The sequence below is a fragment of the Lycorma delicatula genome, chromosome 4 (assembly GCF_047948215.1).
Source record: "Lycorma delicatula isolate Av1 chromosome 4, ASM4794821v1, whole genome shotgun sequence".
In the NCBI taxonomy this organism is placed as follows: Eukaryota; Metazoa; Arthropoda; class Insecta; order Hemiptera; family Fulgoridae; genus Lycorma; species Lycorma delicatula.
In genome coordinates, this window is record NC_134458.1 from 159,216,103 (window position 1) to 159,229,852 (window position 13,750).

A 13,750-nucleotide genomic window follows, 5' to 3' on the forward strand; every position below is an offset into this window, starting at 1 on the left:
ATTTAAGCCTAACAAGTTAAAAAAAGAAATATTTAAATAAATGCATCATAAATAAAACAAACATCTAAATAATTTTGACAACTGTGCAATCTGTAGAATGACTTACTGAGTAATCTAATCATATTTGCATCAGAAAGAGGGATAAATCATCTAAAATATGATTTAGTGAGAAAATTCTTGCATTAAAAAAATTAGTATCTATAAGTTATTCTGATGTTATTGTAAGTTATTTAAATATAAGTCATTCAGATGTGGTAGTACATTAAATGGAAATGTATTATCATCATTACAGAAAATAACATTAGAAGTTATCAAAATTAATAATAATAAAACAATTAGATGGATCTCTTCAAAAAAATTCCACGTAAATAAATAATAGATAAATCTGCAAATTAATTATGAAAATAACAGTTTATTTTAGTTGGTAACACTGATAAAATAATATGTATCAAATTTTATGTTTATCTCATTGTTCTCCTAGCTTTGATTTTAACAAATTTTATTGATGATGTTAAAATAAGTAAATAAATAATTATTTTATTCTATCAATACATAACAATACATTATATAGATTATGTCATTACAATTAAATTATAAATATAAAACACATTATGAGAAAAATAAGTAGTTGAAATAAAGTCAATATTAATTATTTAGTAATTCAAGAACATGGAATAACGTTAATATAAATAAATTAAACATATAAACTTAGAACAAAATAATTCACATTCAGATGAAATTATTGAAAATTATTTTGAGCATATATCTGTACACTCGTTGAATAGGATACAGAAAAATCAGGTTTATTATTTTTATTTTTTTTTTTAAATTTGTGTTATCTAATAATTCAACATCGTAGTAATATTACTTCTATAAAAGAAAATCTTTTAATTGTATTTTAAATAATTTGATCAGAAGAGTTTTCAAATGGTTTGTTAATTTATTAGATATGGCAACAGAACACATAATGAGGCTCTTTTTTGTAAGTCTAAGTACTGTGTCAAGTTTAGGAAATCAGTTTCGTTGTCTGGTTTGATAGAGCTGGATATTGTTATTTTTTAAGAGTAAGTGACTGTTTTTAGCTAAGATTGTGTGTATTTATAAATATAAACACAGGGATAAGTTACACAACATATTTAATTTTCTAACCACGATTCATATTTATTGGTACCAGATAATGATCTGACAGCCCCATTTTGCTATTTAACAGCATTTTTAAAAATTTTTACATAATAATTTTAATAATTAGTTTTCTGGTGATGACATTAAAATCACAAAACATTTTAGATGAATATTGTATAATTAAACTAACTCCACTTTCTGTTTTGGTAGTACATTATTCTTAATATAACGTGAAAATATTGAAGTTTTAAAAATACTTTTCACAAGTCCTTGACATTTAATACCCTAAAGTAATTTTTTACAACATACAAAACAAACTTGGTTAAAATTACACATTTGGGACTGCTTCAGGATAACCAAGACCTGTGGGACCCATTCAAAAATAGGATAATTATGAGTATAATCAAAGATGAATGTAGCATATGAAAGAGGAATTATTTCATTACCAAAGATAATGGGGAAGGAATAAAATACTGAATAGAAAATACTGCTGTCAGAGACCTGCTTCAGGGCAGAACACCTTGGGATTTATTTATTATGTGCTACTACAAATACATAGCCTCGTGATAAACAGTATACATTTAAAAATATACATATAATTGCTCATGGTGAAGATTGAGCACAGTGTAATGTACAGAACCCAGCTCACTGCCATATAGTTGTCATGTATCATTGGATGATGCTCAACATGATTGAGTGATGAGTTCATATTAAAACCTTTGGTTATCGGGCAAAGCCTAATTCTGTCTAATTAAATTTTGTCACTAATTTTGAAATAAACCTGACAAAATCCTACTTGGCTATATTACCATCCATTACATAGCAATAAGGTTACTGTATAGCGTGCTGCATCATAAAGTGGCATAATTGGCCCATATTGCCTTAAAATTACTATTAAATTGACATAGTGCATAACTGTGCTAAAAACCTTAGTCTCACAAAAACTATAGATACACAACACAACTGAAAACAGTTAAAGACAAACTAGGATAATGCATAACATGAATTATTAATGGCAATTGTTGGGCAACATTTAATTTCCATAAATTGTAACATTTCATGGCTTCAAATCCCCTAACCTGTCAACATGCAATTTCTTCTTGTGGAGTCACATTGAAAAGATGTACTGCAGTTGGCTTGCCATGATGCAAGAATGACATGTATAAAATGCATAAGTATTGCATATAATAAATAAACAGTGGGAAATCTATTCCGCTATAATAAATGAACAATATATAAATATATTAATCATGATTCGAATGAAAACACTAATTAATTAACATGTACACTATTAAAGCTTATAAAGGATATCCTATCTAAATATGTTATAATCTATATAAATATGTGATAATCCATATACTAAATAAATATATATTGAACAGACTAACAATGAATTTATTTAGAGATATAAATGATCCAACGCCGTAAAGGTTCAGAATAATTAAGGGTGCAATAAGGCATAGTTATTCGAACATTTTTTTTGGTCTTCCATGCCAGATGTGAACCAGCAACCTATGGATATTTAAAGTTTTGAATAAATCTCCCATTGTTCATGTATTACATGCAATATTTCTGCATTTTATACACGTAAATCTTCATTGGAATGAGATGCTCATTCAGTCAATGGAATGGATTGAGTCAATGAAATGAGATGCTCATAAAAGTCAAGTTCTAAAAGAAAATTCCTAAAATTACAGTTGAAATGCTATACTGAACCATGCAGAATGTTAGTAAAAGACTTCAAGAATGTCTAAACATATGAGATGGGATTCATCTGTATGATTTCATCTTCAAAAACTAAATTAGGAGTATGTTAGTACATTGGCATATTTTGTACTATTATTTTTCATGAATAGATTTATTTAGTATTTTATCTTCTTAAAAATATTTATATTCCAAAATTTCTTGTTTCTCTGACTCATCTTATAATTATCTATACATTTAAATTTTATCAATAATTATTTTAATTTAATGTTCTTGAATTTATTAACACTTCGGGATAGTAAGTGGATTACTGTACTGCTATTTACATTAGTTAAGCTTAATTTATATAAAATTTTGTGGCAGCATAGAATTTCATTTTGTTAATTTGATGTTATTTATTTTTTAAATAGTAGTGTGTGTATGTGTGCGCACGCACATGCCTCTCTATATACATATATATTCTTGCAGGTATGTACATTGTGTATACATGCAAATATTTTTGATTCTTTTTTTTATAAATAATTCATTATTTATTATTATGCTATATTTATTTAATGTTTAGTGTAAATGTTGGCTGTGGACCGGCAGAAGAACGTGTCCTACTTACAGGACTACATGCTGTTGCAGATATTTACTGTGAATGTTGCAAAACAACTCTTGGCTGGAAATATGTGAGCTATTTTTAAATAAAACTTATATTTAAACATATATGCATGCATACTTGCATACTTATCATGTATCATAAATTCTAAGATACATTGCCTGCTTATATCCATGTTAAATTTAACATGTTAAAAAACCTTTCATACTGTATAAACTGTGCGTATGTGTGTTTTGTCTCTATTTTATGTAGAGCGTAAATAATGTTATTTATGTTTATAACCACACTTCCTGTACTGTTATTCGTTATTTTATACATGAAAGATTTAATTTATTTTGGTACGCTTTTATTTTAATAATACTTTGTGAAAAAGAAAAAATCCTTGTATTCTTACAATGGTTTAAAGGTAAATCTGTAAGTCTGTTTTTAGATAATACTGAAGTAAATCTTTTGTCAAATTTCAAGGTTCTTGTATTTCTCCATGGGTGTAATGTACATTGGTTCTTTTAAAATCATATTTCATTCCCTTTAGGGATGAAGGAAGAAAGATTACCTGTTTACTTGATACATTTATTGAACTATCCTGACCCTGCCAAGTTTTAACTTTACATGTTGTCTTGTTTGGAGTAGGTGCTGGGGAAGAAGATTTACATAATCTTGTGCAAATTAATGTGAACAAGGGTATATATTTAAAAATAATCAAATTTATTACACATAAAGAACGTTGTGTTCATTACAGTAATTTTTAGTATTTAATATGCCCTCCTCACGCTTCAATATATAACCATTTAAATTCTTTTAGGCATTGAAGCTATAAGTTTTTTCTTATTTCTTTAATTTCTCGATTATGAAACCGCACCTTTATCACAGTACAAATTATCTTCTCTTTGGTAATACAGTCACTTTTTCTGTCTTTTCTTCACAATTGTCCACAAATTTTCAATTGGGTTCAGGTCTGGTGAATTTCCAGGCCAGTCCAAACACTGAATTCCTTTTTGAGACATGAAAAACTTAACTTTTTTTGATGAGTGGCAGGGGCCAAATCTTGTTGAAAAATAACACTTTTGGCTTCACATAAATCTGCAAGTTTTTGAAATTCTGGTAGAGCCCTATTTTCCAGTAATGGGATATGCTTTTCACTGTTCATCATCCCAGAGATGGGTACTGAAGTTTTAGGTCCAAAGTAGCTGAAGCATCCCCAAAACATCTTTTTTAAAGGATGCTTTACAACATGCTTGATGTGCTTTGGCAAAACCCACTCATCATTGCTTCTTCGCACATGTGACACGCTTATGCCCTGAACTAGAAAATGACTCTCATCAGAGAAAAGGATTTGTCTCCAAATCTCAGCTATCCAGTTTTTGTATTTTTTTGGGCCAAAAAAGCCTTTTCTTCTTCATGGCATCTGTAAGAAGTTGTTTTGTTATAGGCCTTTGTGCCTTGCAACCGCTTTCCAGAAGTCTTCTGCTTACAGTAGAATCGTGAATTTTCATACCAGCTGCGAAGTCTTTTTGTAACTGAAAACTATTTTGCTGAGGATTAATTTTACTTATTCTATGTAAAACAGCATCATCTTTTAAAGTGGTTTTATGTTTTCTTCCACAACAACCTTTTCATTGGGATGAAATTGTAACCATCTCAAGATTTTTTTCTAATTATCTTATTAACTACACCTAGACTAACACTCTGCTGCTGTCTGTTTTTGAGTCATACGAGTATGTTCATTACCTTGCTTTTTTTCTTAGAAGTTAAATCCATATTGGTACTTTTATTACTAAATTTATTAACAAAATCACAAGAAGATCAGTTACACTAGAAGGAACCAAAATAGAATAGGTAAGCAATACACATAACCTCTCAAAACAAACAAGATATTTTCAGGCAATACTTGAAATGGAGAGAAACAGCTGTACTATGTCTGGAATCAGTGATACAACGTAACCAACTAAAAATGACCTCTTGTTCAAATTAATTTGCACAACACTGTAGTTCAGTTTCTATTTAATTTTTAGAAAAATAATTTAAAAAAAAATAAATACAAATAATCGACCACACATTAGAAATGCCTTTTGAATACTTTTTGCATTATACCATCAGCTTGAGAAAAAAAAATATATTCAGTCAAGTGTTTTAGTCCTGTTTATCTAGTATTACTGAACGTAAATACAATTAAAAGAACGTAATTAAAATTATACCAATGTTGTCAACTTAATAATACAGATTATGAACAATAATTCCCAGTAAATGGAACATTAGTTGTTTTTATTTTATTTATGTTTAAATCCTGTCTGAATTAAGAATTGTAGAAAATTAAATACTTCTTATAATTATAGAGAAAATTTTTGGAAGTCCACTGAACTCCAAAGTTTGAGTATAAGTTGTCTTAAGTAGGAACAAAGTTCATAGAGAAATTACCATGACATTAATACTTTTGCACATGATAAGTACCAAAATGTTAATGGTTTCAGGGAATCTGATATGACTCAACAAGTCAATCCCTAAAATAACATTCCTATTCTCAAAAATAACAACCTTCACATATCAGGCTTATTAGAAAAAATGAAGTGGTTCCCCATTCCGTTTTTCAATGAGCTAAGTGTATTGTTACACCATATCAAATCCAAAATGCAGTCGATACACGTTCTACAAATAAAATACCTTCTCTCTTTGTTCACACAAGGACTGGCTGTATATTAAACATCATTGCTATCAGAGAAAGAAACTGTTAAAGGTGCAGAATTAGATTTCAATTATATTTTTGACTTGCCCTATTCTCAGTACTAGTCACTAAGGAATGATGTCTAAAAAACTATTATATGATTTTGTTTCTAGGTTAATTCGTTTCTGTTCACTTATTGAACATTAAATTAATTAATGTTATAATGTTATAATTATGTATTTAAATAACACTTATTTAAAATTAAATGAGTTTTAATTTTGTATATCCAAAATAAAAACTTATTGATTATATCAGTTATGAAAATGCTGAAGTATTATTTTTATGAATGGTTGGTAAAGATTTTTGTATTTTGTTGATACCAATGAATTACAGGTATGTTAGATAATTTTTTTCTTTCAGCTTGTTTGTTTTACTATCAGTTATTTTCATCATATATTTTTTAACCTTTGACTGGTCTTTCACACTAGTGACTTCTATATTTTATTTTGTTCCTTATCGTTTTTTTCATTATCATTTATTTATTAGGAGTATCATTTTTTTTACTAACTTCTTATTGCCTTTCAAATCTTCTGTATACTTTTATTCTTTTTTTTGTTTCCTTTATTTTCATCATTTATTTATTCTTCCAGTTCTAATCTGTAAAACCTTTTTTTCATACTACATGCTCTAAATGATTACTTTTTCTCCCTAAAATTGTTTTGAGAGTCTTTTTTCCTATTCTATTTTGCTTTTTCATTTGTTTCACTGTTTCATTTCTTACATTATTCATCAATTTACTTTTCTCTTGACTTACAAAAATTTCAAATACTTTTTAACTTTTCGTTCTCACTCTTTTTTAGCATTCTTTTTTCATATCCATAAAACAGTACATTCCTGACATACCATAGTACTTTGTAAAATGCTTCTTATAAATTAAAATTTATAATTATGTAACAGTTCTCTTTTATTGACATGTTTCTTTTACTATTCTGGAAATTTCTCTTTGTTTGTTTTCAATAAAATTAATATGTAATTTCTTTTCATATCAATAATACGTAATTAATTCAGACCTTCATATTCTGAATTTTTTATTGTTCTGGGATTTCCCATAAGTTGTATAAAATATCTATCAACAATTTTGTAGGGGGGAAAAGTTAGTAGAAATGTTAAAATTATTCTCTTAGAAAATGGATATATTTATGAATGAATATATTTAGTATTTTATGGTGGGTCCATTGTTTTGGCCCATCATAAAATATTATGGGAAAATTTTCGCAGCATCTTCTTAGTGCTATATTTATTTTACATTAACATTCCAGTGCCAGTATAAGAATAAACAAATTATAATTTACACTTCAGTTTTTATTTTAAAAATCAGTAATTAAACCACTGAAAATTAAAATTTGAATTCATGTACGTAAATACTTTCAGTATTTTGAAGAAAAAAGTTATTTTTATTTGTGAGTAAAAAAATTAAAGGTAACACTGGACTTTCTTTAATCTTTAATTAGTGTGGTATTGTCAAATCTAAATTTTTACTGTATTTGATTCTAGCAAATTTCTTTTCTATTTGAGAATTATGGTAATAACACAATAATTTATTAATAATATAAAATGAATCTTCTTTTGGATGTGTCAAAAGAGCATTTGATTTCAAGATATTGAAAATGTTAAATATTTATCATACAGTTATTTGCCCCACCTTCAGCCACTAACTCTATTTATTTGTATGAAATTCATTTATCCACATTTTGAGTGATCACTATGCAAAAACCCTTCATTTTTTCAACAATGCTTTAACTTTTTTGCAACATGAATTTTTTTTTAAAGCATGCTTTAACAAAAACAATAAAGAATTGATTTCAAATCAGGTAACATGGAAGTTTACTATATTAAAAAAAAATATTACATTGAAGTATTCAAAAATATTCAAGCACAAAGAGTAAAATAAGATTCCTCTGTTTTAAAAAGAAAATGCTATCCTAAAAATTGTTATTTTACAGAGAATGATTACTGTAGTCATAGTTTGTAGTAATATTCATCACCACTTTCTTTCCTAGAATATATCATCATATATGTATAAATTCACTTATTAGTATATGTATTTAAAATATATTTTCTTTATTTTAGTATTACAACCTTCAACTTGCTACACATGTATTTTAATAAAGAGGATGAGAGTTGAATTAAATGATAGGTGACAAATGCCAAATCCTTGCTGGGATTTGAACCCAAGACTGGTTGATCTACAACCTAGAATACTAATGATTATACAAGTTACTGGTTAAAATGGTAGCACATTTATATGTTTCAGTGACATAAGATCATAATAAATGCCATGAAGCCTTTATAAAGCATAAAAATGTTGTAAACTTACAGACATAATTTTGGTCATCTTCATTGAAAGGTACAGAATTTTGTTTATACAGGTTAATAGTTGTTCATGCATAAATAAACAATGAATAAAACTAATTAATTAAACTTTACAACTAATACAAACACTAGGCAAATAAATTTTCTTGACATCATTGTCTCAAAAAGCAATGTACAAACATACACTTTCAATACATACAGAAACTAATAATGATGAACGTAGAAATTTGTAACGCCTCAAACCACCTAAACTGGATGAAATGTCAGTTTCTAGAAATATGATCCACAATTACATAAGTTAATCATATCACCTGAAGAAAATACAGAATTCAATATTATAAAATTCCTAGTACATGCAAATGGATATAAAGGCACCTCATTGACTCATTATACAAAACAAATAAAAACAAAAAAAGGCACAATATCATATTTTAAAAAAAAACATACATAAATAAATTACCAAGTAGTTCATTGCTGATCTCCTTGATGGAGTAATAGCATCTTGGTCCGGGGTCCCGTGTTTGAATCCTGGTTAGGCAAGGCATTTTCCATGTGCTACAAAATTCCATGTCCATATTCTCACATACAAGCTTCAAAGCTTGTATGTTGTATTAATTTATCAAACCAAAGCAAAAAAATCTCATAAATTAAAAGAAATCAAAATAAATTATAACTGTTAAAACAAAAAATAAAACAAAGCACAATCTTTAAACAAACACAATATCCCTGGAATATATGAACTGCAATCCTTTGACTGCACAATGTTCTGCATTAGAAACAGAATGTAGCTTCAGACAAAGGTAAAATAAATACAAACAACATCTTTGTAGCAATATAAGGTATGAGGCTACTCTATATTGCTACAAAGATGTTTGTACAAAGATGCAAATCATAAATCTGCCAACATTAACAACAAGTTTGATATATTCTACATGTATACATATTACAACTTAAACATAATAAGGTATTATGAGATATAAAAAAGTGCTTAAAAATTATGTGTTAAATGAACATATGACTCAAATTTAATGAACTTTTTATTTATTGTAATTATGAGTATTCCTAACTCCAAGAAAACCACCAGCAATAAAATTAGATGTTTCTGAAATGAAAACAGCAGTACCAATTACTGAAGATGACTACAAAATGACTGAAAGCATTATCATGTGAATTTTATTAAATTTTTATCATATAAATTTTTGTTTAGTTTGATTTATCATTAGAAGATTACATTATTTTCACTGTAAATAATGGTGTGTAAACTTTCATATTTTTGTACAATTTAATTTGGGAAAAGGTTTGGCCCTGATGACCCAATCTCACTACACAATAAATGTATTAAAAAAATATGTTTTGGACAATATGACAACAGAATTCTAACACATTTTATCATAAGGAGACCTGTACAGTATGGTGGTACTAAAGTGATGTTCCTTTACTTTTGTTATTAAGTTGCTTTATACTGGGATTTACTGGCTGTAAACAACTAACGCTGTGACTAAAGCTAACTAGGAGTAACATAACTTATTTCATTAACTACCATTAACTTCTAATTATAGTTGTCTAGTCAACTATGTTTTTATGAGTTACTGCACTCAGCTCAGGCATGCGCCTAACTGTTAATGCAATATTCTGGTTATATTCTAAGTGAATATTATAATATTACTCTGTTTTACAGCTACCATCAGGATTTATTAACTTTTGAAATTTATGACATTAGTAATTACACTCACATATTTCCCCTGAGTCAGCCAGACAAGTGGAAAATAAACCTGTTTAGTTACTCTGTCTTCAGTTTTAACTTACTTTTTAGATATTTATTTACATTCTTAATTGCTTTGCATAATATTTTCTTTCAATGATTAATTATTTCATCTTTACACAAGAACTATTTGAATCCCTTTCTTGACATCAAGAAATAAATATTCGGATTAATATAATTCATTCATATCATTAATTTATAACCAGTTGTTGATCCTCTTCTTGATAAAAGTTCCTATAATTTATCATTTGTTTTAATCATATTCCTACCATTTTCTAATTTTTCTTTAAATACTAGTTACAAATATCTCTTATTTCTTAGTCTCTTCCACATTCCTTATAAGTTAACTAAACTCAATTATTCTAAAAAAAAAAAATGTATAAAAGAAACTACTGTTTATTTAGCTATTTTCTTTTCCATCATAGCAATTCATCATTTCTTTTCATCATCATAGATGATGGAAAAGAACTCACTGTTAATTAAAAATTTTTCTTTTTCTTTTAACAGTCCCCTGAATTAAATTGTATAATAAAATGTATTTCTGTTTAAATTTACTTCATAATTTTTTAAGGATGGTCTTTGAACCCATGTAGTGATTCACTGAATATTCAGAGACTCACATGAGTCACTCAAGATGGTTGTAAAGAAGATTGAAAACTTTGTGGTTTTATTTTTTAAAAAAAACTTTACTATCCGATTTGCTTGGGTTGTCAAAAAAGTTTAGACTTTAAATTACATATATAATCTCTTATTTTGAAAATAAAAACACATATCTGATAAGTAAATTAATAATACAAATAAAAGCTATAAAACTAAAAAATAGGAAAACATATACACACAAAGCAGGTAATAAAAATAGTGTAATTTGTATTTTTATATACTATGAGCAGTGGCTGAAATGTGTAATAGACAGTTGCTTATTAATTGCAGATGAAAAGGGATAGCTTAATGAAACAAATTTGGTATAAAAATACATTTTATTTGCTACCAAAAGTTTACCTTTATTTTTCCATGTAGTTTCCATGCTATACATTTCTCCTTATAGTGAACAACCAGTTTTCACAATGAAGAAGGCTGGCAGTCTTTCCTTTATTCATAATCTCGCTTTGTCCTTCAGTTCACCATCCATTGTGAAATGAAGCGCTGAATATCCTTCTTTTGTTGTGGAAAGAAGTGAAAATCGCAGGGCACCAAATCTGGTGAGTAACAAGGATGTAAAGATAATCAGATCTCAACTTCACAAGAGTCTCTGCAGTTGCATACAATGTATGTGACTGAGTATTATCGTTTTACTAAGTTATTTGCAAAAACTTTTATTTCCCACCTACCCGCAATACTTCGTCAACAGTTTCATCACCATAAACTGCTTCTAGGCAATGATGATTGTCACTAGCATTCACTTTTTCTGCTGTTAAAAATCCAATAAATGCACATCATTTTAGATGCATTGACATACCAGGCATACCCGACTCCAAAACAACACCAACTGACAGAAAATGAGAAACCATGGGTCATTGAGTTTTGGAATTTTAGTAATTGGGAAATGAAACTACAAGATGGTAGCACCTTCTGTAACATATTGTTCTCCTGTTACATTCCAGTGTGCATTATATTTTATCTGCCCCTTGTATATTATTATAAGCTAATATTTGTTAATAAATGAATATGAAAAATTGTAAGTTTATGTTGGATTTGCAATCGAAGTATACTTTAAAGCAAAATATAGCACACTTATATATCATAAAAAAAGAAAGATAAAAGATTACACAAGGGACATAAAGAGATTCTATAGATTAGATTGAAAAAATTAATTTCATGTTTGTTTGCACATGGAGAAAATTGTTAACAGTTTTGAAATAGCTGCACGCCAGTTAACTAACTTTCTCACCAATTATAACTAACACTCTGGAAATCTGTTAAAAAATAGAGTGCGGTTCTATTTTTCCTCCCTTTAATTAAAAATGGAGGAAATGGTAGTAGGACATCTGATCAAGGTCAGTCTTTCTTTCTATTTATATAGACAAATTTAGGCAGTGAAAATCTCTGGGTCCGATATGTGAAAGTTTTATATAAGTTTTTAATATAAGCCATGTTTTTATTTTTATGAGAAAGTTTTAGGCATCATCACTTTGGTTGATGGAAAAAAGAATGTCAACAGCTTTCTAACTTTAGTTTGTATATTAATATGTTTTTTCTTTTCTTTTGTAGGAACATGCATTCGAATCTAGCCAGAAATACAAGGAGGGAAAATATATTATCGAATTGGCTCACATGATTAAAGAGAATGGCTGGGATAACTAGCAGAAGTGTAATTGCAAATGTACGCTGTCATGTCCTGACCTAACATAAACACCAAAACCAAAATGGAACCACGAGGACTTCAGAATTATAATAACAATAATAATAATTGAAAAAGATTATTATTATTATTATTATATCTGCAACTGTGATATCGCAAAATAGTTATTAAAAATATGCGAACTTTAATGTTGCAAAATTTCCATTGTTTACATTTTATTATTAAACAGTGCTACGTTATTGATTCAACATCAATTTGCGCTGTCGTCATTTGAAAAAACATAACAAAAATAAAGGCCGTCTTGTTATATATATAACCCCTCGTTGTAGTTTTTAACTCATGTAACTTATACCTCTAATAAGATCTTTTTCTTTATTATCTTTTTTTTTTTTTGAAGAAGTGATTTGACATACAGGATAATAAAAGTTAATAACATTATTGTAAAATTAAACGTATAAGTTATATGATTTTTAAATAATTATAATTGTACACTAGTAGTAGTTGTAATTAATATGTATTTTTTATTAATTAATTATTGTTTAAGAATTTATTTTTATTGCTTAATAGTAATCATTTTTTTATTTAAATTTTTTACTTTTTAATTATGTATTTTCTTTTATATTATTATTTTTATAAATTATAATGTAATTTTGTTTATATTACATTTAACAAATGATAAGAAATTGACAGTTTTGAGTAATTAATAATGTATATTATTTTAATTTGTCAGCAGTTTTTTTTATCTATTATTATTGTACTCTTGGGTTTTTTAAATATGATTTGAAAGTAATATCAAATTGGTTTATGCCAGTAAGTCATTTTATCTAAAAAGATGACCTGTCTAAAGGAAAACTACTCCCAGAATTTTCAGCTTTAGTTATCAGAAGAAAAGTGATATTTTATTTTTAGGTTATTTTAATGTTTTATTAATTCTTCTTTCTAAGAGATATTTTTCCCTGGATATTTTCAGAAATATTAGAAAAACTAAAATATATATATATATCATCACTATTATTCAGAAAACCCTTGTTTAAAAATTTATTTAATTGTTAAAATATTAATAAGAGTTTATTAAAGTAAATTAATAAAAACAAATATATAAAATTATAGTTTGTTTAAGTTCATTTAGCTTCTTTTAAATGAAACATTGATTATTTTAGTTTAGTGAAACTATTCTATCAGTTCTGTTTTAATTATTAAACTTTATTCCAAATGTAAGTTTTTAACAAT

At 27.3% G+C, this 13,750-nt stretch overlaps 1 protein-coding gene across 5 annotated transcripts in view; it reads left to right on the plus strand.

Moving 5' to 3' along the window:
• The window catches only part of Ypel (Yippee-like), a 603,854-nt gene extending 590,931 nt beyond the window's left edge, over nt 1-12,923 (plus strand). For all 5 annotated transcript variants that reach the window (XM_075362050.1, XM_075362051.1, XM_075362053.1 and 2 more), the window contains 2 exons: nt 3,389-3,497; nt 12,430-12,923. In XM_075362050.1, coding sequence (XP_075218165.1) covers nt 3,389-3,497; nt 12,430-12,522 — 202 coding nt within the window. In that variant the 3' untranslated portion in view covers nt 12,523-12,923. The remainder of the gene's footprint in view (nt 1-3,388; nt 3,498-12,429) is intronic.
• The last annotated feature ends 827 nt before the right edge of the window (nt 12,924-13,750 follow it).